The 25,706-nt window shown below is 40.5% G+C and overlaps 2 protein-coding genes across 9 annotated transcripts in view; both read left to right on the top strand.

The window, feature by feature from the left end:
- TAMM41 (TAM41 mitochondrial translocator assembly and maintenance homolog) overlaps window positions 1-18,695 on the top strand; it is a 31,608-nt gene extending 12,913 nt beyond the window's left edge. Inside the window, exons 7-11 of one of the 8 annotated variants that reach the window (XR_015259582.1) lie at window positions 1,537-1,599; window positions 9,074-9,182; window positions 11,163-11,360; window positions 16,877-17,005; window positions 18,320-18,695. Coding sequence is in view for 2 of the 8 variants with exons in the window: in XM_086755748.1 (XP_086611874.1) it covers window positions 1,537-1,599; window positions 9,074-9,150 (140 nt within the window). In the remaining 6 variants the exon portion in view is untranslated. Of the gene's footprint in view, window positions 1-1,536; window positions 1,600-9,073; window positions 10,373-11,162; window positions 11,361-16,876; window positions 17,006-18,319 lie in introns of those variants that run through there. The other 7 variants (XR_015259581.1, XR_015259584.1, XR_015259583.1 and 4 more) reach the window with 7 other exon arrangements.
- Window positions 18,696-23,108: 4,413 nt separating this feature from the next.
- VGLL4 (vestigial like family member 4) overlaps window positions 23,109-25,706 on the top strand; it is an 86,644-nt gene continuing 84,046 nt past the window's right edge. Inside the window, exon 1 of the mRNA XM_086755620.1 lies at window positions 23,109-23,420. Within this exon, the coding sequence (XP_086611746.1) occupies window positions 23,206-23,420 (215 nt within the window). The 5' untranslated portion in view covers window positions 23,109-23,205. The remainder of the gene's footprint in view (window positions 23,421-25,706) is intronic.

Genomic DNA, 25,706 nt, shown 5'->3' on the forward strand with positions numbered 1-25,706 from the left:
AGCAAAAACTCCCTAGACTTCTGAGAGCCACGAGACACTAGCTAACTGCTGAGGGAGCTCTTATGCTGACTTCTGTTTGGGGAAATAAAGCTGCTGAGAGTTGCAGTTCTCCATTGATGGTGCAGGATGAATTGCACCCGGACATCAAGGTGCCCAGCTTCTTTCATGTCAGTCTATGGCAGCTTCTATGCTACTATGGCTGGACTGCAAAGTAGTGTGGTAATAGCTCAGTCTGGCAGCAGGAGTCACGGTGTTGTGAGCTGCCTGTAGTTTTAGAGCTCTGAATTGTCCGTCCTGAGCTAACTATCCTTGTGGTTGTATGTATGCAGGGTACTGCAGGCACGGCTGTGGCTGTGGACTGTGCAGAGTGGTGCAGCAGCCCAGTATCAGAACATTGGGTAGGTCTAGTCTTCTCAAGCCAAGCAGTTTATACGCTTAGGAGAACAAATCAAAACCCTTCTTTTGCTTTTGTGGCGGAAAGATTTTCCTAATTCGAGAATCTAGGTAAAGGACAGGGCAAGGCATTTGGTAATCCTACTAAGACAAAGCTGACTGCTCAAGCTGAATTGTATTGTCCCTATTGTATAGGTATTTTACTAGCTCAACATGATTTGTTCCCTTCCCCTCCTTACCCCTACCCCCCAAGATTGTTTTCCAGTGGAATATTGTATTCCTTTTACTTATTCATGGATTTCTCTAAGCTTTCTTCATTATAGAATAGCTTCAAAAGAAAGATTTGAAAGTGATATTTGAAATTATATTCTACATTCTGGTTAATGCAGAAGAATAACTTTCAGTTTGGAAGACTAACTCTGGGACTGCTGCATTTCTACATTTTAAAGTACTTAGTAATATACAGTAGCTTTGTTCTGCACACAGCAGTATGCTTTTACATAAATGTGTTAGAACAGATAATACTTTAAAAAAAACCATTTTAATGTTTTATATACTATTCCATTAATACTTAAGAACCACTGGACAGTGACAACTGAATTTGCCACAGTGCGAAGTGGTAAATGAGCCTTCTCTCCAAAAGCTGATAATTTTAAAAAGCCAGACAAACACTGCACAATGTAGACATCTCTACTTGATCAGAGAAGTGTAAAATCCCAATTTCACATTGAAGTAAACAACAAGTATAATTTGTTCTGCTCTAGAAAGTTAGTATACTAGCACTTAGATGAAACAAATCTGAATCCTTTGTGACTAGTCATCTTAGTAGAGGAATAATGGGAACACTAGGTAAATTAATTTGATCAATTCCTACTGGTTGTTATCTGTTTTAGTATTGATTTGTTTTTTTTTCTCTGTGTGTTATATATAAAATAAGTTAAAATAGCTTAGAGAATATTTTCCGTTAGTATGACAAAGCAGAACAGAAACAGTTTCTCAGCTTAAGTTTATGTTTTACTTCCAGGCTGACTTGATTGTATAACTGGGAAAAAATATTTAACTTTTTTGTGTATGTTGGAGGATAAAAAAAATACCCACAAAACTGCTAGGATGGGTAACATCTGTGTGCTTTTCTGTCTGCAGGCATTTCAGGAATTGTGAGATCTTCCAGTATAGTGCAGAGTGCTAAAACCATACTAACAGCTGGTAAGAACGTGTGTGATTTCTATCAGCATAGGCTGCCTGATTTCACAAAGTAAAAATGACAGGGCCCCAAGACTGTCTTGTTACAAGAGTTTAAAGAATAAACTTTTTGGGTGTCTAGTTGGAAGCCCCTGGAAAATATAAGTAATATTTAAAGCAGAAGTTTTATATAACTATTGAGAAATTGTAAATTGCGAAAATGAATTGGAGTCTGTATGACTCTTAAACAAAATCCCCCAACAACCCAAAAGTAGCAAAAACCAACTTCTAACTTTGATTTAATTTTCTATGTGGGCCAGATTTGGCTGATGTACACTAGTTCTTCTCTTTTTGTATTTAAAAAATAAAAAAAACTTACTTTAGAATTTACTCTGGTTTTCTACATGTGAGTGGATCCCTAAATGTACATAGTTTTGGTGTGTTATGTAGACTATAAGGTTATTTCATCCTAAAATAAGGGAGGGAATGAGTTTTTGAGAATTTTGACAGGATCCAGTGTTTTTGTCAGTCTCAGAAGACAGGTGTGTATTTGAAGACATCATGTATTCCAGACTGAGTCTATACTTGACAGGCGTTGGATATTACTGTGACTCTCACTTCAGAATTAATTACTTTAGGAAAAAGAGTTGAATATTACAAAGTCAATGTGAGAGAATGTGTAGAAGGGGGAAAAAAGGACTTGCTTGTGTAGAAATATGGGAAAATTAGGGATGCTTTTCAGCTCTCAGAGTCTTCCTAACTGAATGAAAGTTACTGTCAGTTACGTAGCTGGAGCTTCATCCTGTTTTCGGAGTTCTGGAATAAATCTAATTTTCAGGTGACCTGATTTTTACATTTTAAAAAGCTGAAAGCACTGCAGCTTGATTTAAAAAGAAACACTTAAGGCCTGAGCCTTCATTTACTTCAAACTCTCAGCCAGGAGATAGTCTTAATTCCTGCAAAGTGAAAAATCCTTGCTGCTTGCGGGAAGTTGCTCAAATGATTTTCTGAACTCATTCATACCTATTCATAATTCTTCCACAAAAGCAATTCTAGACAAATGATGCCATTACTGGTTTTGAAAGCAGCTGTATAGTTTCCTACTGAGCAATCTTTATCCAGACTTCTACAGCTGCTGTTCCCTTCCCATTTAGTATCAAAGTTGGTGATACTTCCTACCTCCTTGTAAAGAAACACAAGTTGCAGTGTTCAGGACCGTTAGTGGTCTGTTGAGTAAAATAAGCAGGAAGAGTTGTACTTTTTATATGCTTCTGTTAATAGTCTAGTTCTATTAACTGGAAAAAGTCTGACAAAACTATTGCCAAACTTTGTCTAGTCGCTGGAGGAGACGAAGGATGTAACTCCATCTGAGAAAAGCAAATTTTGTTTTATGTGAGTTAGGCATAACAGCTATTAGTTTCTAATGTAAGGTTTCCAGCCAAATAGGTGATGTTTTTCTTCTAGGGTTTGTTGTCAAAATTACCTGCTAGTGGTCAAGAGTTCTTGTATTGTACCGTGCTTCTTCGAGAAGTATCAGCATGGAGAGTGGATTTTGTAGAGTGAGATAATGGGAAGGGAGGGGACAAAGACAGCATTATCATGTTGAATTCAGTGCTTATGGAAGTTAGCAGCCTGACTGACCCGTGGAGCAAAGCTGTTCATGTGTAGCTTCAAGAGTATCAATAAAAATAGAAAGCTTTGTCAGGTTATTTATTCTCCCCTTCTGTCTATTCTGATAGACAGAAAGTCACCTCTGGGAATTGTTAGCTCCTTTTGTATGTTGAGCAGTAAATCACTTACAGCCTATATTGTTACTATGACTTTTGGGGAGTCCTATTGCATCTTGTAGTAGGGCTTGCAATTTTTACCGTGTGTTCTATTTTGTGCACCTGATAAGTATTTATGAAAGGCCTTTTCTTTCCTTTGTCTTAACTGCTTTTTGGTTTATACATAGTGGCTTTTTTTTTTCCCCTGTATAACAAGCTCTATTTGTCTTCTAACCAGCTAGTTACGTAGAGTACAGTAACACTTATATCTAGGAAGTGCTTTATTTCCCACTAGTGTTTTTAGTGTTTGATTCAGGTAGTGCAAAGCAATTGTGATCCTTTGCCTCAAACACAAGCCAAATTTGAGCAAGAAGGCTTGGGAGAGATCAGTTTTCTTACTTTTAGCGTAATTTAGTTTGTTTTATTTTAACTATATTTATGCACTTCTGGCAGAATCTGCAAAACTATTAGCAAGAGAATTCAGGACTGATCTTTTGGGGTTACTCACAGATTATATGCTGAGGAAAAGGAGTTAGATTGGCAGAAGGACTGTTTCTGGCATTTCCTAATCTCTGAATGCTGTTTAATGAATGCAAAGCTTGCCTGTAGAGCTAACCTTCTTCAGCATTGCTGTGCAGGCCACCCTGGCTGGAGAAAGGGAGTCCTGCTGCTTCAGTTAGGATCAGGAGCATGTCTGTGACGTGTGCCACCACACATAAAGTGTGTATTGCCTCACTTGCTCACGTAGGCATAGCCCTGTTCCTCACAAGCCTGTGTGTGGGCCTTCCCAGAGCACCACCAGTTTCACTCGCTGAAGATGGACAGAAGCACAGGAATAGTATTTTTGTAATAAAAACTTACAATGCACATTAAAGAAGAAATTAAATTTAATTGACATGGGATGTGACTCAGTATATTTCAGATGTGATGTTTATATGGTCTTCAGTGATCTTCCCTGGAATCTAGGAGGGATGGGTTTCCATGGCTGTAGGAGTGAGTTAGTAGAAGCCTTTTGCCTGCTTTTTGCAGGTTTTTTTTTATATTTATCTCCAAACATTTATGATTGAGTTTGTTACGTATTGCTGTATCTTCTAATGAACATTTTCTCCCAGTCACGCTTTCTTAATTAAAAAAAAATGTCACTAGGGGGCAGGCATTAATGCTGTTCACCTTGGTTTGTCATTTCTTGCGGCTTTCATCAGCTAATATTCATTTAGATACACACTGTACACAGACAAAACATTGTGGCTCCGACATTGAAGGTATTTGCTTGACTCATGCAAGGAATGTGTATTACAGGAAAGTGGTGATGTTTTAAATTTGATCTCTAAGGATGCTGTATTTCTCTCTTCATTTTTTAACCAAATCTTGTCTACTGTTCTGTTCCCCTAAAACTTATTTTCACACTTTCTAGTAGAGACTGTAGGAAAAGTATTATGGCTCTGTCCTTCTGCAGTGCTTTTCTTAAGAACAGTAGCTAAAATAAGAGAATTAGGGAAGAGATTCATTAAATCAGTGCCTCCTTTAAATAAGATCTAGCTATTTTTTCTTGCTGTTCCTACTAACTCTATAAGTACTTTTGTCCTATGTCTGCTTGCAAAAGATTTAGCTTTCATTACATGGCCATCGTTCTTTTTGAAATGTAATGGAGGACACAAAATTATTTCCTTAGCTGATTGTTTTATCCTAACAACAACAACAAAAAGTGAAATGTCTACTCTCTGGTCTGTAGCATGGTAGTCCAATGTACAGCATGTTTCTAAATTAAATGTTAAGTCATTGCTGAGATGACATGCTGTGTGTTAACATTATTGGCAAGGAGCACAAGCAAAATAAAGACTTTCAACCCATTTAAGAGAACTTTTTTCATCTTTCTCTGCCAGTGTGGTTTTACAGTTGAGCTCAAGCTCTATGTTTTTGTTTGTTGTTAAATGCCCTATTTAGTTTTTGAAAATGTGCCTATGTCTGTCTTTGAGTCTGTGGTGAGCTTGCCTCTCTGTTTCCCATTAGAGGTGGCACCATCATTTGATTTATTTTCCCACATAGCCAGAGTCTGCATGGTCTTTGGGAACTAACTGTGAAGTTTTTATATTTAGCTCCTCTGAAGGATATGCTGATACTTCTTTAGCTTAGTTTTCTTCTTTATATCTTAGTAGAGGAATGCTGCAAGCCTTGAAAATTTCTTATAAATGAAATACTATTAATTAAATCATCAGTTGAAGCAGTTTTTCAAAATACTTTTAAGTTAGCACAAATGCTTGTAGCTGCTCTGAATAATGTTTCTTTTCTTAGAATTATGATATTAGTATACTATAACTTCAAGGATTTTTTTCTTAAGCATAAGGAACAGCTTTACATATAAAATACTCTGTAGATTTGTGATAACTGCTGTCTTCATCAGCTGCCTGAGAAGATACCACATACCACTGCACTTCGTTATAAATATGTGTAAAGAGTTTGCATGTGTCTGCATGATGCACTAACAGTATGTAACTATTTGCCTCCACGTGACAGCTCTTCAGCAGTGTATGCATTAGGCTTTCTTTCCAAACGGAATGTGTACTTGGGGGTTGGACTAGATGACCTTTAAGGGTCCCTTCCAACCTATATTCTATTATTCTGTTCTAAATAACTACTACAACCAGGCATATCTACCGGGAAACTTTGAGGGACTTATAGCCAAATTACTATCTTACAACAGTAACACTTCCAAAAAAACTGAACATGGCTTGTTAAGTAAAACCAGATACAAGTTATGTTTACACAGAGATTTTGTGGTCTTGGTTCCATGTGCATTAGGTCTTTATTCTGTATCATAGAGTGGAAAAATCTAAGGGGGAGGTGGAACCACCAAGTCATAGGTTCATAGCTAAAGTAGAAAGACATTTTCATGTGGTCCAACTGCTTCAGATTCTGAGTCTGAGCCATAATTACAGCCATTAACTTTTACTACAGACGTGACTCATCACCCTGAGGGCTGCTTTAAGAAACCAGCTGTATGTATAAACCTGTATTTTGCTTTGTAGCATGATGTGCTAGAGCAGAAATGTAAGCATCTTATTACATAAGGCTCTGGTGGGTGGAGTTAGTAGAGTGCTCCCTGCAGGGGGAAGGTATGGAGGAGAAAAATCTCTTTATGTTGAGCCGCCGCAAGAGGCAGAGCGGGTTAGCAAGCTGATAGAGCAGGCTGACTTGCAGGCTGCAGTGCCAGCACGGTTCATGACAGTCCTGCAGGGCTCTATCAGCTGTGTTACTGTTGACTTGCCTCATGCTATGCTGTGCTTCCAGAAGTACATTGACTTCATTGGAATGGCAGAACAGCATCAATTCTGACAGAGCAATTCCAGTATTCGAGGGGCTGTATCCTGGAAGTATAGTACCTAAGAGACTGGGCAATAATTTTCAAAGTCGTACAGTTACAGAGCTGTAACCTTGGAGACTGGAACCACTTCTGTCGTTTATGTGCTAGGGCTGGGCTCAGTCTGGCCTTGTTCTGCAACTGGAATTCTTACAGTGTGTGCAATTTTGATGCAGATATGTGAGGCACTCTGCAATTTACATGATTATTCACTTGTTATTTGAGATGCTGTGAAAAAAAGCCCATCATGACTTCATTAGTGTGCTTGCTTTTAGCAAAAACCTATTAAATATGGAAAAATTTGAGCTTACATATAGGATGCACGTGGTTTTTTCTAAGTTGAAAAATACATACATGGATGATTCCTTACAAAAGGTAGAGTTAAGTTTAGTTAAATCGCAGTTAGAGACACAAGAAATGCAAAAAAATATACAGCATATCTGTTATGATAGGCTTTTTACTCTCTGTAATGTGCCTTCAGAAGTAGAGCATGCACTTTTCCTTACTGCACGCTCATTCGACTTCTTGTGACTCTAGACTGCTAATACTGAATGCATCTTTCACTTAAAGTATTTTATCTTTTATTACTTTATAAGGTCTTTTCAAAATTAAAAAAAAAGTATCATACTTTTTTTTTTGTTCCCCCCCAAATGTCCAGTGCAGTAAATGTCCAAGCCTTGGTCTAAGTTCCTCCTTTGTTCCAGAAGATCTTTCATTGTGTTCTAGTATGTCATACTGTGTGATTTTTGGCTAAATTGCTGCTGTGTACTTTCAGTCAGTCTTGTCAGGTAAAGTGTTCTATTAAATAAACATAAAGATTGTAATGAGTATAATATGCCTTACCTTGTAATCTCTGCATGTAAGTGTCATAATTAAAGCTGGAAGGAGGGAAAAAAGTAGCTCCATTGGCTAGGATCTCGGAACCCTGCTGAAATGACAAGAGTAACAATATTTTGTTTTTAAGTTTCCAAGTACTGGATGAGTAAACCCAGCAAAAGGGGTCTGTAAGATAAGGCTGATCTCTGGCAAAAAGTATTCAAGGGTACACGTTAGAAATTGTATGGGAATCATCCTCAGTCTCGTTGTATATAAAACTTGTTAAAGCTTGGAGGCAATGACTGCTGCAAAACCCTTCTGTATCTTTATGGAAATTGAGAAATGCCTGCCTTCATTGTAGGCCTAGCGTAATGGTATGGTATTCACCAAAGTTCACTACTTGTGGGCTACTGCAGGGTGATGCTGGAGTATGACAGCTATTCTGGCTTCATAGGAAGTTTATTGTAAAAGTGACAGGCAGGTTACGCTGAAGCAAAATTGATCCAGGCAGCATCCCTATGACAGGATATTCACACTGGTGTCCATGGTGTACTTCTGATATTGGCGGTGTTGCCAAATTGTAGCTGTTTGTCATCATCTCCTTATTTTTGCTTCCTTCAGTTCACGTGAGTATATGCCTTATTAATCTGGTTTTCCATACTATTAGTAATTCTTCTTTGTTACTGGAAGGAGAGCGAGGCAAACTTCCTCCACGGTGTTCCTGGCTGCCGTGCAGGGAAAGCCCAGCTCAGTTCCCTGGATAATTAAGGGTCATCGAATCACAGGACGGTTTGGGTGGGAAGGGACTTTTAAAGGTCCAACCCCCCTGCAAGGAGCAGGGACATCCCCAACCAGATCAGGTTGCTCAGAGCCCCGGCCAACCTGGCCTGGAATGTTTCCAGGGATGGGGCATCCACCGCCTCTCTGGGCAACTTGGGCCGCTGTGCCACCACCCTCAGTGTAAAAATTTTTTTCCTTATGTCCAGTCTGAATTTACCTCCCTCTATTTTAAAACCATTGCCCCTCATCCTTTCATAACAGGCCCTGCTGAAGAGTTTCTCCTTGTCTTTCTTACAAGCCTCCAGCGTTATCTTTTTTTACCTAAGGACACGGATGTAATTTCATTGTGCAAGTTGAGCAGTTTTATTCTCCTACAGATGTGCTGTTCTCTCAGTTGTGAAGTGGTAGCTGTCATTAGTCAGGATGAGGCAATAACAAACTATTGAAGGAGATCATAATGCACTTTACAGCTTGTTGAAACCAGAACAGATTTCCACCTCAACAGTCAACAGCACGTTTCTTATTAAAATAAAATTTTGTTTTCATTTTTAATTGGCAAGGCCTTGCTTTGATATTATTCAAAGGGTTTTTTTGTGTTATTATTTACTGTGTTATGAATGTGACAAGAAGGTTATTTGCATGTCTGCCTGATGGATTAGGTTGTCATTCTTTCAGGAAAATACTTAATGTAGTAAGAACCTAGTATTTGAGTTAGCCTTCTGAAATGTTGGTATTTTCTGAGTTCTGTGTCTTTTTTTTTTTTTTTTTTTTTTTTTAGGGGCAAAGAAATCTGTAACTTACAGCATGAAGAAATTATATAAAATGACAAAGGGATGGCTAAGGAAGACATCTTGAGTCTTGACATACTGTGTATGGGTAAATAAATGGTACTTTTTCTCTAAATATTTTGCAGATGTTGCTTTGCTTACTTGAGAAGATTAAAGCACGTTTAAGAAGTCTGTTCTAATAGTTTACATGCCCCATTTTACTGCTAAAATAGGAACTTTTGTGGGTGGGGGAAGGCTTGATGGTAACAGGGCAAAGGAATTACACTCTGTAAATACTGAAAATAATTTCTCTGTATAGTATAGCTTGGATTTTCAGAAACCCTGAGTAAAAAGGATTGATTGTACATATGAATTAAAAACCAAAGGTACTCATTTTATATGTATCACTAGCTTTATTTTCCAAAATACCCTCAGGCTCTTTCAAAATATTCACTGTCCCAGTTTTAGTTTTGTCAGGGACTTAAGGAACTGGAGAGTCCATTGAGTTTTAAGTAGATCTGAAACTGTCCTCTCAGCTCAAAATACATTTCTGCACTTACAGGTTCATCCTTAGAATTCTTCTGAGGATGCTTACTGGGTGCTTCTGCAGGGTAGACTTCTCAGATGTGTGACATTCTAAAATTTTTTCTTAGATGTGTGACGTTTTGAATCCAGAAACTTTGAGAATGACTTTCAGTGTGGAAAAGAGCGCTTGAAATGAAAAGCTTGTCAGGTATCAGATACTTTTATAAAAATTGTATCTTCCTTTTGTGAGACTGAGATGACAGCTACCCAGCTCACGGTTAAGCATTGTCAGAAGTGTCGCAGGTGGAAGGAAGGTCATACTTTCACTGACTGTCAGGACCTACTTGTGCAGATTTGTGAAATGTGCATGGCTTGGCAGAAGGTTCTAAGTGCTTTAAAGTTGGAAATTGCATGAACAAAAGTACCTCTTGTCTGATTCTATGATTACTATTTTTTCTTCCTGAAAATAGTGTCCACACAGATAAATCTTGTTCTCCCTTGCTTAATTAAATTAGCTAAACTAAAGAAAATTGGACTTTTACATAATATGTTACCTTAATCATGCCATTAAAGATTGGATGTTTCTAGTGGTATTCATGTGTGACTCAATAAATTTGGAGCATCTGTTGTAAATAGAATATTTTTTGCACTGAGTCAGGTGGATTTGCTAATTTTGGATTTTTTTTTTAATATAAATAAATTGAGAAAACAAATTTATTTGTGAGAGTGTCAATGATAAAAATAATTTAAAGGTAAAAAATGGAAATAAAATGTATGTTTCCTGATTAGCATATATTTTTTTTCTTGTTTGTTGTGTGACCAATAGAGCCATCTCTCAAGCTACATTTGATTTAGTGATCTCTCTTTAAAAAAAAAATTATTGGAATGAAATTGGTAGCTAATTGTTTCCAGGGAGCAGTTCAAAGCATAAATTTAAGAAAGAAGATAGAAAATATATTCTTCTGTGTAGTATGACTCATTCAAGCTTACTTTAATCAGAGGGGAACTTTTAAATATTTATTGCTTTAAAATAATTGAGTTTGAAGTGGCAAAATTTGAATCTAGAGTTAGGAAATAAATGTGTCTTTTTTATTTTTCTGTGTGCTTCGAAAATATTATAACTGTGAAACAGCAACTTTCTAAGCTCATAGGCAGATTTGTAACACTTCATGTTATCCGTTGATGATAGATCTACAACTTGTGAGACAAATCCTCTCAAATGTCCCTTTTCTGATATTAGCAGACTGTGTGTCCTTTTTATGGTGGCATGTTCTGCAGAAGCAGTGACTTCAACCAGAGAATGTTTGTATGTATGGTACTAGCATTCTCTGTGCCTATTAGTAAGAGGCCAAAGTCTCTGATTTTAGAAGTTTATATTATAAGAAATGGAGCTCGGGAGTTTAAACCATTGCTTAAATTAAATTAACTTCGGGTTTTGGCTGGATTTGTTTGCATGAAGAGGCTCCTTTCTGGATAATCTAGAAGTCTTTTATACAAAATACACCCTATCCACCTTAAAATTAACTTCATATGTAGTCAAGACTTGAAATAGCCATACAATTTTTTACATTTCAGCATAAGCTCCAGTAAAAAGCGATCTGAAATCAGATGTTGACTTACTTGGGTATGCTCGGTGGAAAATTCTTAAGAACAGAGAGTACTGATCCCAGTGGTAGAAACAGACCCCGACAGATACAGAGCTTTTGGAGAAATGAACAGCACGAGAGAAGATTCAGGATGGAGTCATGTCCTTCTGAATGAAATGGTTTTCAGGTAAGAAGAGCGGTGCTGGCAGAACTGTCTGGTTTAGTCATCTAACAAGGTAACAGCTTTTATTTTTTGTCCCAAATGAAGTACGTTGTAGGAAGACTGATTTTTTTACACCAGCAATTTGATGTTAGCAAGTTTTTAGTAGGGTCCATTGTATTATTGTGTGGGTGGATGGAGGGGGAAGTCATAATCTGTGAAAGCCTTTATGGTACAACAAAAATACGGAAACTGAAAATGACAGCACATATCAGCTCCTTGCAGGAAACGGGACGATTTCAGTAATAACCCTCTGCATGAATAGTTAGCAGATTGATTGTTTGATTTTTAATGTAACTGAATTTTATGTTCTGGGCTTTTTTTTTTTTTTTTTTTTTTTTTTCTTGTGTTTATTTTCTTTTATGGTTAAGCGAGCCTTAACTCCTAAAGGAGAGGATGCTCACCACTGGTGAGTATTTGTCCTCGCCAAATTCAGGGAGATGACTCTTAGTGAAGTTGTATTTTTGTCTCTGTGTGTGTGAATTCTGTTCCTGTAGTCAGCTTTTGGAAAGTGAATACTGTAAGCAGAAAAATATAGTTGTTTTTTAAAAATGCCAGTTGCTGCACACTGGTTTGTTAGAAATCTATGCCATGAACTGAATACATTACCAGATAATTAAGGCTAACAACTAAAATGTTTTTACAGATTTTGCCTCATTTATTTCCTGTTTATGTCTGTAAATAAAAATGCAACTATTGCATTTTTGTAATTCTCACAATTCTCTCAAGGATGCAGGCTTTCCTAAGTGCTGTGTAGAAATGTATGAGCTGAAAGGGGAAAAAAAACCCCAAAATGGACATATGTGGTGCACGGATGGAACAAAAACTTATCCACAGAATAAGCAATATGACCAAATTTAAAAAAAAAAAAAAAAAGTAGGCAGTGGCAAAACTAGGCACCCTGACCTTTTAAGGAGCTCATTTCTTCCTCCTGAGGTAGTGCAGTTAAGTGAAGTCTGACATCATGAGCCATACTGGGAAGTAATATCATTGAACAAAACTAGCCTGACAAACCTGTACTTTTTTTTTATTTTTTTTTTTTTTTAAGGAAAGGTGAGGATGGGGCTTTTAAAACCTTGTTAAATAACAGAACCACAGGATGTGAAACCGCTGGCTCATAAATTATAAATGCTTCCAACACTGGTTGCGAGAGATCGTGTGTCATAAGATTGCGCAGCATCTGGTTGAGAATTCTTACTAGCAGAGCATTTAATCACGTGCTTGACTTACAATGCATACATTACGACCGCTGTTGAATAGGTGTGCAGTTCTTTTTTGAGAATAATGACAAAATATAGGTTGGGCTTGAATCTACAGAAGTAAAGAATATTTTAAAAATCTATGTGATGTCTCAGTAGAGTGCGGCACTGCTGAGCCCCTCCAGGGATATGGCTGCAGCATGAGGGCTGGATTCTAACAGCTCCTTCCCTTTGGTGGTTTTTGTTACTTTGAAGTTGTGGCTGGTTTCCCTTTTATTGCAAGAGGGTACCATAGAGATGTGTGTGTATCAGAGCTTTAAACAGAATATCCTGTGAGGATATCTTGCGTCCTAAGAGGCTCAGTGTTTCTCCATTTCTGCAGTTCACTCTGCTGCGAATTTTGGGGATGAGCAGCAGTTAGATCTGGAATTTAAAAAAAAAAAAAAGATGAAATGCAGTTGTAACTCTAGGGAATCATTTAAAAGAGCAGCTTTCTTTTAAAAGTCATTAGCAATACAGTTAAAGATGATGTTCTGAATATTAAAGTAAGACACATTTAAAAGTGGTTTTGGTGTTTCAGGAGGTGCTTGCTCCTGAAATGGTGGTTCAAAACGTCACAAGTCAATTGCATGTCAATCTGATGTGTGAGAATGATTTGGCCTCAGCTCCCGTAGTAAAACAGCTATCTTCATTCTGAGCCTTGCTAGCTAGGCAAGGGCATTTATTAAAGAAATAATGTTCTTCTGGAAAAAAATAGGAATGTACTGCTTGCTGTTTAGCAGCTAATTAAACATTTTTATGTGCAGCAGATGCTGTATGGCCTCCAACCCTCCCAACCTTTAAACTGTTTGTCATGCTGCCAGTGGATGGCTCTTTCCCTTTACAGGTGTTACTTCACTGCAGAGTTTGCCTGTATCTGAACTGGCCTTGTTTGTCTTGCGTGGCTGAAATACCCGCTGCGTATCTTGATTTGGCTTTATGAACTTTCTTTGTGTATAGCAACATAATGGGTCGTTTCTTGCTCTTTGGAGAGAGTTTTGCAAATCCCAGTTTAATAGTTCCTAGTTTACTCCATCTGTTGATACATTGCCAATATTCAAGCCTGTGCAGCAAATCTTTGTGAGATGTAAGAAAGTCCTTCCTCGTCATCCATATAGGCTGAAATCTTAAACTGTATTCTGTTCTGTAAATCATTTATCTCTGTGCTTTTTAAAAAGTGGCCTACGTTTCCCCTTGAGGCGATTGGTCTTGAATGTATTTATTTTTTTGGGAGAGTGCCATGAGTGAATCATAGCCTAGAGCAGCTTACAGTCTGAACTCCTCTCTATTGTTAATAAAAAATACTTTATGCAGTTGTTAGTGTTTTGCTATGTAAAACTTTTAAGAGGGATTGATTTCAGACTTGTTAGCTCCTTTTGAAGTTCCTCAACAGTATGTGGAAATGATTTTTTACGGTCATACAGCTGTAATCCACTAAAATAACTAGTGATTGTTGCACGGGAAGTTAGTACATGGGAATATGTTGCTAACTCTTTGTTGTAATGAGGTATGTTTGTTCTTATATGAAAAACAGGCACTTTAGCTTTTCATTCCAGTTGTAACTTTCCTGTTCATATCTTCCTGCTCCACTTCCATACTGCTTTATTGTTTTATTGTTTCTCTTCTTGACTTAATTCTCCAGTCTCTCATTCTGTTCTTCAGATATCCCTCTTCTCTGGTTTGCCACCATGGATATTGTTTCATGCTCCATCTCCTTTTTTTCTTGTGTCACAGTGCTTTCCTTAACAGCAACCAGACAGATGATTTATTTCTTGATGTCTTAAAAGGCTTCTTTGTAATGAAGAGCCTGGACCCAATCAAACTACTAAGGATTTCTGTAGGTGAGTCAGCTGCATGGGCCGAGCTGGCTCAGAGACCGACAGTGCCAGTGGAGTATGTAACCCTATCTCATGCTTCGGGGGAATAAACTAGATGACACAGAATGAATGGGAAATCGAAATCTGACTAGATACAGAACCATAGATTCTGGTTTCCACTTCTCTTTTAACAGTCTTTAATCTCATTATTGTGTCCCTTTATTAACTTGCCTACTGTTGTGAGCAACCCTTTTGGCTGCTCCTAAACATAAGATTTGGGGAGTGCATAAACCTGTACCGTGCAGGATTCTGACCTGCTCCATCAGCGTGTGTAAGATCGTTCTTTATTGCTTGCTCATTTCCCCCCTGTCCAGGTATTTGAGTAGTGAGTTCCTCCAGGTGGCTGGCTGTATGACCCTTCAAATACCGGCTGTATTGAATGCACCTGACTTTGTTCCAACTGCAGGGACTGTATTTCTCACCGGTGCTTCTGTGAGGTTTCTTGTTAGATTTGGTTGACCTTCAGTGTCAGTGAATTTGTCTAACAGATGGAGAGTAACAGCTGCAAGCTTATTGTAAACAAGGTGCCTCTAGGTAGCCTACAGCTGAGCAAGTGTGATTCCTTTCTGTTCCAGAGCTGGACTTCATGGTATCCCAGAGTTTCCTGATGTTTGTAGCAAGCATCTTTGCCAAATTGGGAAGATAAAGATGGAGATAGAGGCCAGTATTCCTGAGTGGCTTAGGAAACTGAGCTGTAAGGTCCACGTTCATAAATTGATTGAGGAGGTAATGCCAGAGCCTGTTCCGACTTTGGAAGCTTTGGAATAAACATAGCACTTGGTGAGTGTCCAGTAGAGGGGGATCCAAGCAGGGCTGTGACTCATGCCTTTTCCCAGCAATTAATTTAAAAATAGAATTGAAATTGAAATATGCTTTGAAGGTCAGAATGTCAGGTCAGTGTGTGTCTGATAGTTTTTCATGGGTAAGGTGTCCACAGAGGACAAAACAGTCTTCATTTTCAAATTCACTTCTGCTGGCCGTATATTCGAATATGTAGAAAATGAATTTTCTTTGTGTTACGTACTGCGGGAAGATAACATGTTACCTTTCTATAGCTATTTTCTGGTATATTTTTGAGCGAATAGTTACTCTGTCACTTTTGATACTGTTTTTTCGTAACATTTTGCTGTGACTTTATTTACCTGTTTTTCAAGATAAAAATCTACAGCACAGTTGCTAACTGATTCTGAACTTAATGACTGCTTTAGGGAGAGGCTGTAATCATTTTACTCTTGCATGTTTTTATCTCTTACTCAGACTTGTAAAATCAGAAATGTTAAGAAATGGATTAAGTTTTAATACATGGGCAGGAAGCTTCAGACTCTACATTCTGAAATTTTTCATAAAAACTCCAAATATTCTGTTACATCTTTGGTCTCAGAACTTGTGTCATTTTTGCCTTCAGAATCTAGTGTTCTGCCAAAACCTCTTCATTAATGGTGGGTGGCTATTTTGACAGTTAAGCACTTTTTTGTTCCCCCCCCCCCTCCCCGAGAAAAGGAAGGTTGTGCAGCTGCAAAGACGAATATTCTGATCTGGCTGAAACTTCATGCAAGTGTCATGGCTATAGAGGGTCCTTCCTTGTTTTAAATTGGAATTGAATTTGATTCTTAGGAGTTTGCAACCATAAGGGACTATCTTTAAAATAAACAAACAAACAAAAACAACAACAACAACAACAAAAAAACCCCCAACATTTTATAAAGTCATAACACTCTGTCTTTTGGTTCCTTCTCTTGCCCTTGTTGTACCGTGAGACCTTCTTTGAAAGTCTTGAGCCTGATGTTTAAGATACCTCCCCATCTCAATTAAGTAATACTTTAGTTAAATATCTCATTTTGGCTTTACTGAATTAATTTGTATTACTTCTCTTACATGGAATCTATCTAGCTCTGTGGTATACTTGGTAAATTGGAAAGGTTGTGTTCCCACAGTGGATTATTTTTTTTAATCTCTGCCTCCTGCCAAAGTTTCTCCAAACCTCCTATTTTAAAATTAGTATTGAAGTATGAGAAGGGGGCAGTCAGTGTTTTTTTGTTTTTGTTTGTGGTTTTGGTTTTTTCTTTTAACGTTGCCATCCTCAAGTTGTCTTGCTGTTATGCAGTGATGAAATGTCTGGCTCACTCCCTGTACAAGACAATAGTGAGAGCCAAGAAGTTTGTAGCTTCTTAGAATGCTTCAAGAAGTGGTGCAGGAGAGGGGGAAGAGCTGATGTAAAGCAGCCCACCACTGTCTGTCTCATGATGCTGTTGCAGAGCTTTGGCATGACAGTCTAGGGCAAGGCTTTTTAAAACTATATTATTTTCACAATATAATCCAGTCAATATATTTTTTTTTAATTTTTTTTTTCTCTCCATTGCCTCCCAAGTCTAATATTGGGGCACACATCCTCGATTATGAGATTATGCACATTCTGCACTCCCACGGCTAACCCTGACCCTTGGGTTAGAAAATTGCCACGTAGAAGATGAGCCAGTAGCAATTTGACAGTTTGAAGGTGAGTTTGTACAGACAATAGCAGATGATGAAACTACCTCACCGTGCTGTAAATTCTTATGACATTTTAAAGTGGATTATATTTAAAGGTTGTACTTGCATAGGTGCTTTTAAAGTAAAGCATCTGTTTTCTTTTACTTTTTGTTCTTTAAAGTATGTGTCTCCTCTGATCCTTGTCTAAGTTTATTTGTGACCGATTTCAGCAGGATTCTCTTTCCAATGTGAAATTGGAAATGAGTGTGTTATTTGTATTAAAAACAGCAGGGGGAGAAACCCCAGAACCCCAAACCCTTCTGGCCTCCGGAGTTAATGGCTAAAATGCTCTGATGGCTGGCTGATGTACCACTTGTATTAGTGCAGCTGCCCCAGTGGTGCCTTCCAGCCTGGCTCCTGTCCTTGCTAAACCCAGGTGGGAGTTGCTGGGGTCTCCTGCAGCCTTTTGCAAGCCGTTCTGAAGTCACAGGGGTAAGGGCACATCCGGAAACCTGAGGAGAGAGCCCACCTGTTCTGATGAGATAACTGACCTTGGTCTAGAAATTGCTAGTCAGTGAGAATTTGAAGTCCTCAGTAATTGCCAAGATCAGACTGTAAGAGCTATAAAATTGGCACATAGAAACAGTATTAAAGTTGGTGCGGGTGTTCTCATCCAACAAATGGGATTAAACTTGGTTCTTCCAGTGCGATTCCCTGATGCATCTTTGAGCTGATAGGTGGGGACATTCAAAAGGGCTTTAGGCAGTCTTGGTGTCCAGTTCCTTTAGGCAGGCATGTTAATTTTGTCCAGTGACCTACTGCTGGTGTCCTTGGTTTAGAAGTAGTTCTGATGACTGAATAACCTTTTCTTACAACTTTGAAATGTACGTGAATTATATCATTTACAATGAGCTAGTATGTAAACTCTTAAAGTAATTTCACATCAAGTAATGAACCGCAACCTCTTCATGATTTTAATGATCCCGGTTGCACTAAAGTTTCTCTTGCCCTGTGTGAATACCACTCTAATTGGGAATTAAATCTGTTATATGTATGTGTTTACTGCACAAGAAGAGGGGCAGAATCAGAAAAAAAAAAGTGTGTAAGAAATAGATTACTCTGAATATTTACCTACATCTGTGTATCACTGATTATACTGACCTTTCTTTGACACAGAGTTTGCCAGAGTTTTGCTCTGAAGTAGTTGTGATCGTTTATTGGTGTGTAACAAAACTTGAACATAAAACCCATGGGTTACGGCCAAAAAGTGCTTTTAATTTGTTGATCTGACACCCCTTTTTTTTTTTTTCTTCCTTTTTTTTTTTTTTTCTTTTCCCCTCAGTTATCTTGTCTGTCTTAATCTTATGGGAACCTCCATAGGGTGGAATCTTCCTCTTCTCCAGAACAAAGCAAGCAAAAAGTACCTGTGGTTAAGTGTTCTGAAGGAAAAGTTAGTGGTGTTCATATTTCTGTTTGAAAGTATCTCATTGTTTGCTTGAAGATTATGCTGCTGTTACGACCCCGCTTCAACTGAAATTATACTGTCTCTTTTAATCTTCCTTTGGATGATGGGGCAGTCAATTACGAAGAGGGCAAGCTTTGTCTTGAAGCAGGTAATAAATAACCGTCTCCATCAACTTAGAGTTTGGATCAACTTGTCTGTCTGGAATTACTGCAATTTAACACATTGTGGTCTAATGAAGTAATAAACTATCTTCAAAAAAAAATTTAAAGTGTCTTTTTAAATCTTATGTGCTGCAGTGTTTTGACTGTGGGTGTGTTTTTATATGAGGGAGCTTTGAGGTGTAGTGCAAATGAATGTAGATTTTTTGCAGGGAAGAGTTTTAGTTTCAGAGTTTTAGCAGCGTTAACATTGAAGAAAAGATGTTTGTGAGGCGATGTAGTTTGTGGTAAAATGAATTTTGAGATATGATTTTAAAAGCTGCTGTCATTTGGTGTAAAATTAACCTATTTTATTAAAAGATGATGTGGATAGATGGAGGTATGCATTGTAATATGCTGTGAAGCAATGAGACACCTTATTAAGCCTGTGACAAATAATGGTGTCCTGTGCTAGCTTTGGAAAAAGTGTTTGCTTTTGGCACAATCTTTTTGCAAAGTTTAGTACATCTTGGGCTTCTCTTCAGACTGAAGGTAACTTCATGCGTTCCTGTCTGTTGTAACAGAAATATCTGTGTTGCTGCTGTTTGAAAAACAAAAGTGAGATGGCAGTAAGAAATTGGAAGAACTCTGATAAATTCCTCTTACATGCAGTGAATGCAAATCACTTCCCTAGATGAGCACCTAAAGAAAAAAGAGCCATCTCTTTGTAGCTTTACACTTGCCTTGTTGGTTGAAGCAACACACGTTTCTCCTGCTGCTAGCTTTACTAGCTGAAATAACTTGAACACAGTTTAACAAAACAGGTTTGAGCCCCTTTCCACGTTGAGTATCCCTGTCCCGTTAACACTGAAGTCTTTCACAATAGCGAGGCATATAACTGCTGTGGCCCACATGTAGGGAGATAATTGCCCAAGGCATTTCTAACCAACTGTTATTATAGTGGAAATGTTTTATTTTCTTAGTTGGTCATGGAACAGATGTCAGGCTTGATTTCAATAATAATTACAAGATTAATGGTTGAGGAGGGTCTCTAGAACTAGGCCATGAGATCTCCCTATGGACTGCAACTGCACTTGATATAATTTTTTTGTTTGTTTTCCTCTCTACTTTCAGGTCCTTTCCCTCCTGTGTATTTAAAAAAAAAAAAAAAATCTCAAAACAAGTTGTGAAACAGTGATAACTGTCCAAAGAAGTTTCTCAAAATGTACCCAGAAATGACCTAGCACCTTTTGTTGCTCATGAAATATTGATGTCTTTCTGTGAAACTGCACTAACACATTGTTCTGCAACTGTGTTCAGTGGGCCCAGGGGATGTGGGCTGTTACACAAATTCGGGGTAGCAAATCCTTGCTTGACAAGCATCCTCTGCGGCAGAAAAATTGCTGAAACTGCTGCAGCTGAGATGCATGGTCATTCACAGTCCTGGCTTCCTCACACAGAGGAAGCCGTCTCTTCTGTAGCATTGGCTATACTGTATGGAGAATGTCACTAATTTTCCAGTGATCAATATACATGTGGAACAGGAGTGGCAACTGGAGTCTGTCCCAGAATTTGAATCGTACCTTGGGTGCTCTACCTGGGAGCCCGAGTTTGGGCTGAAGCACGACTTTTGTTTTAGTTCAGGTACAAACCCTCAACAGTCAGTTTTTGTGTTTCAGCAAAGTCTGGTTTTGCCGGTATCTGAGTCAGCGAAGAGCCTTTGATACCATCCAGTGATAAAGTACGTGCACAATGAAAAACAAACTTTAGCACCCAAGCAAACTGAAATACAGTTCCTTGCATAAGATTGTTTTTGCTTTACTAATTTGTGAATTTGCTTTTGGAACAGCTTGGCTAAGCATTAGCATGTGTTGAGTTCAGCAGCTGGGTTTTCTTATGGTGCGTTAGTTGTTAAGATTTGTTTTCAAGGATTTCCAGCGTTTGACAGCTTGCACTTTTTTTTTTGTTTTGCTTTATTTTAACAAAGGTTGACACCTAACTTAGTGGGGAAGTGTGTCTGTACTAGCTGTGTTTTGTAGGGAATGCACAGGGTCATCCTGCCCAGAAAGCTGATGTTTCCTCAGACTCTGGAGATGCTTAATGAATATCCTGTTCTAAAACTTTCGCTGGGAGCTGTAATAGCATATCCAAAGGATCAAAAGCTGGTTTGACCTCTCCTTTTTCAAGCTCCTCCTCATCCCAGGAGGTCTGTCTCTTTAAACAAAGAAACCCTTCCTCCCTCTTCCCCTCCAGCACTTAGAAACAGAAGTGGCATACTTTTTTTCTTGAAGATACATATTAAAAAGGTTTGTAATTAATCTGTGGCAATTTATTCTCATGATATGTATCAATGTCTACTTTAGATTTTTTTTCTCAGTGCCTGTGGTTTTGTTTTCCATATTTCACAGTGTTTTTCTTGTCCAGTATTTTTTTTCTCAAACAATTATTACATTACTATTTTGACTACCATTTTTCCAAATATTAGATCATCAAACTCCTGTTCTGCTTGCTGGTAATGAAAATATTTTCCAGTAGTCTATTAATACAATATCAACTTCAAAAAATAGAAATATTACCATATATTGTCATAAATGTCATAGATGAAGAGTTTAAGAAATGTATAAAATAATGTTTGTGGTTGTTATTAGACTATATGCCTTTCAGTTTTTTAGCAACGGAAATCTTTGTTAGGTATGCTGAGCGTGTTGAGTTTGAGTCTGGATTTCATTTAGCATTTGGAATGCGTTTTTGGCTAGCTTTTGATGGCCCTGAGATCTCATGACCTGTCCTTGCAAGGATATGAAAATACTTCAGTATCAGCTATTCTTGCATGATTTTGATAGATTTTTAAATTGGAGCTGGACAGCACAGACCCTTCATGGACTCTGAATCTTCCAAGCAATCAAAAAGCAGGGTGTGTGCACTCATCCCTGACCGTTCCCTTCCATGCAGCCTCCCACACCACTTGGCTGGGCTGCTGCTTTGGCTGCACCTCTGGGTAAACGTTAGCTCCACTATTTAATACGTAAATCCCAGTTTCAGGATCTAAAATAAACTTGCTGTGTCTCATTGCTTTTTTTCCTTGAGAAAACGGAGACAATTATGCTGCCATTTATATACTTACGCATTTATTATATTAGTGTATACATCTGTCACATTAGGAGGAGGAGCTGAATAGGAGAAATACCATGAGCAGAATTGTACTGAGACGTTTTGTGTTTCTGTTGCCCTGTGCTCTTTGTAGGTTCCACCACAAATTTGCAACCTTCATCTCCCCCTGGTTTTGGTGGAGCACTGTCCCAGGTTGCCCAGAGAGGTGGTGGATGCCCCATCCCTGGAAACATTCCAGGCCAGGTTGGCCGGGGCTCTGAGCAACCTGATCTGGTTGGAGATGTCCCTGCTCCTGGCAGGGGGGTTGGACAGGATGGGCTTTGAAGGTCCCTTCCCACCCAAACCGTTCTATAAACTCTAAGGCTTTTTGTGGTGGGTTGATTTGTTGTCCCTTTCTTTTTTTTCTATTTTTCTTTCCCTTTGGAATGGAGTCCAAGAGCCGCCTGAAGCAACCTCAGTTCCTTGTGGCATTTGTAAAGGTGAAGTCCACCATTAGGGGACCTGGTTCTCTGGAAGATGGCCGATGTTCAGTGTGGACAGCAGAGCATGAGCACAGTCCTTTCCCATACCTCCTCCTGCTCTGGAATTAATTTATGCAAGCGAAACTGGCTATTGCAGAAAACAGCATCACCAGGTTCTTCAGAGAGGGGGAGGTCTTAGCTGAGCTTCTGCGGAGCGGTTCTTCCATATCTATGAGCTGTGACAGTTAAATTTCGTGAAATTACTCAAAACAGGCAAAGCATTTTAGCAAGATGCCTTCCTCAATTCCTGCAGTCTTGAAAATGTCAAACTTGCAGTGACTGCTGCTGCAAAACGGGATGGCTGAGGGGATGGCAGGGATGGTGAGAGTGGTTGTGTTTAGTGCCCTTCGCAGAAATCCAGTTTCAAGGGTCTGGATTGCTCTGGCTACTGGGAAACGTAGGAACTTTTTGTAAGGGTAAATGGGAGCTCGTGCTCTGGAAGGGGAAGGGTGGGAAGTTGTTGACCGTGGCCGTAGCTCAGCTCTAGGTCCGCACAGGCCTGACTGGGCAATTTCCTCAGAGGGCGGAATGAGTCACGTCAAAAATGCAAGAGGAGACTCTGAAAAACATGCTTCAGGAGTAATAAAAACAGGAAATAAAGAAAACGCTGGATCTGTTCAGACCTAACATCTTCACGCCGTACCGAATATGTGGTTGTGATCTCCCTCATCCCTGTCACCTTAGAACCGAAACGCTTGCTTTGTGGGTGAGCGTGAAGCCAGTTTCTGAGCGGCTGAAGGCTGGAGCACTCTAGTATGAAATGCTGGCGGTGTTTCAGCCCCAGAAGGGCGCCGGCGGCGGCCTGTTGCCGGGACAGCCCCGCCCGCGCTCCCGCCGTTCCCCGCCCGGAGCGGGGCTGGGCCTGGCGGGGCGGGGCGGGGCCCGGCTCCCGCTTCCTCCTCGCCGCCCGGGCCGCGCTCGCCCCTACCTGCGAGGATATGATGTCAGCGCCTCATTACCCTAATTATGCTGACCTCATAGCTGCGCCCAGCCAATGGGGTCGCCCCGCTCTCCCCACCTGCTAGGAGGAGAATTCCATCGTTCCTGGGATTCCTTCCCCCGGGCCCGTCCAGCCAGCGGCGCCGGGGCCAGCGGCGCGGGGGCTCGCCGCGCCTGCTCCGCTCCGCTCCCGGCCCCGCCGCCCCGGCCCGGCGGACAACGAGCAGCCCTCCGCCCGCCCTCGGCCGGCCCCGGCCCGGGACCACGCTGGTGAGTGAGGGCTGGGAGGCGGGAGGACCGGGAACAGGTGCCCCCGCGGGCGGCCCGGGGGAGCGGGAGGCGCTGACAGGCCGGACGGGGCGACCCCCGTCTCGTCCTCCGCGCTTGCGGGACTTTCCCCGGGCCGGGCGCGGGCGGCGGGACCCAGCCTCCCCGGTGTCACCCCGAGGCGGGAACCGCGGCCAGCGGCGGGAACCGGGCCAGCGGCCGGACCCGCCTCAGCCGCGGGGCTGCGAGGAAGGGGAGGGACCGAGCCGCCTTGCTGCCGCCGGCGTGTCCGGGCTCTCCCGCGCCTCCCCGCCGCTGCCCGGGCCCGCTCCGCTGGCCGGGAGGAGGGGGGGCAGCTCCCTGCGCGGGCGGCGGGGCCGGGTGCCGGCGTCCGGGCCCCTGTGCTCGGGGAGCCGCTGCGGCCCGAGGGGCTGCACAGGTTACAGCCAAAAAGGCGAAAATCGAACTGTTCGGAAATGTCCTGACGTAAGTTCCTATCCGGAAAGTTGTTTCAGAGCAATGGGACCAAGCAGGGAGTTATTTTGACTGCCATCTTAACCTCGCACTCGGGCTCCCACGGAGTGTGTTTGCCTGACAGAAAAAAACCCCGGAATTTCATCAGCAGCAGAGGGTCCCGCGGTGAAAATCTCCTAGAACGAGTCCGAAGGGCGCTGTTACGGCTCTTAACTCTGCCTCTGGCTTATTCCATTTGTAGAGGTCTCTTATTTAATCCTTAGCGCTGTAATTTCAGTCTGTTTGGTCAAGCTGGCTTTGTGTTGCCCAGATGTAATCAGAAGTAATTAATTTTCTGAGTCAAGCTGACTGCACATGACACTGGTGCATCCCTTTTCTGAAAGTGCGATGAATGGGAATTTAACAACTGCTTCTGCTGGTATTTGAGGAACCACAAAGCCAGCTCGCTCCCCTTTTACTCTGTTGGTGCCTCAGGCTTATCAGGAACAAGAAATAATGGAGATATTTTAATTAAACCAATGAGGACTAACTGATCAAGAGCTCCAGGATTCCTGCAGGATATTTTTCTGATTAGATTTTCTCTAGCTTTAGAATAGAGAGCTGTTTAAAGAGCGTTCCTCCAAGAGGAACAAACTATAGGTGAAACCTGAGTGAAATTCTCTTTGCAGGCGGTGATACTGAGACCGCTTAGATCTGAAACTGCATAAAATCTGGCAGCAATCTGCCTCTCCTGCCTCAATAATACATAAACTTTTTAAAAGGCTATTCCCCAAACCTCTTGGCCTTTATTTATATTTTCCCATCTGCCTACTTGTGAGGCTATTTCTAATGTAGAGTGTGTTTTGCTTAAATTCCCTACATCTCTCTCCTCTTTGATGCACCAGTTATAATCTCAACATCGGGCTACGAGGCTCCTTGGGATCGGTTACAAGAACTGCTTTTGGTCACAAGTAAAACAGCGGTCCGGTCCGTTAGACTCCTGCTAGGATGTGGGGGTGTCTGTGCTGTACGTTTACATCGCCTTTGGAAGCAGACCGCTGGGCTGAAACCGTTGTTGCTGAATCGCCCGCGTCTCCGAGGCACGCCGCGGGGGAATGGGGACAGGGTGTTTTGGCGCAGGGTGCTGTGCTGCTGGCCTTCCTTACCTCTGCTCGGTAACGAATGGGTGAGATGGGTGCTCCCACCACCTAGCTTTACACCCACCTTAGAGCAGGAATTAGGCCAGCTCCGTATGTGACGAGCACCCAGAAGTGGTGCTGAAAGGGGCAGATCTGACAGTCTGGTTGCATAAAATCTGGCTAGTAGCTGAGATGCGATGGAAGATCACTGCTACAGACCTTTGGGACACATCAACTGAAGAAGCATGCTCATGTTATAAACTGTCAGGAGATTCTTGTTTGTGTAGCTTTGACACCTAATACCGTTTGGAGACGCTGAGAAAGTGAATTTGTTTGTTTTCAGACATGTTTGAAAGTTTTCTACTAGAAAAGGTAGTTTTGGTTCAGTTCCTTTTACTACAGTTAGATGTTGCATAGTATGTTTCCAACAGAAAATACAGAAAATGGGGTGGACTGTGCCATCGTGTAGACGTAAGACATAGTCAGGTTAGTCTTTTCCACATTTAATTTCTTATGTTTGTTAGCTTTTAATTCAAATAGCATTGCTAATAGCTTTCTTTTAGTATGTTACCTTGTTAAGGAGGATTTATGCAACAAGAAAACAAAAAAGCACAAGGTAAAGTGCCAAAGCTTTGCTTTAAGCTTGTAATTTTCTGTGTGAAGAGTTAAATTGTTAAGTTGTTTCAGCTTGAAGATT

The sequence above is a fragment of the Chlamydotis macqueenii genome, chromosome 10, assembly GCF_036417535.1.
Source record: "Chlamydotis macqueenii isolate bChlMac1 chromosome 10, bChlMac1.mat, whole genome shotgun sequence".
In the NCBI taxonomy this organism is placed as follows: domain Eukaryota; kingdom Metazoa; phylum Chordata; class Aves; order Otidiformes; family Otididae; genus Chlamydotis; species Chlamydotis macqueenii.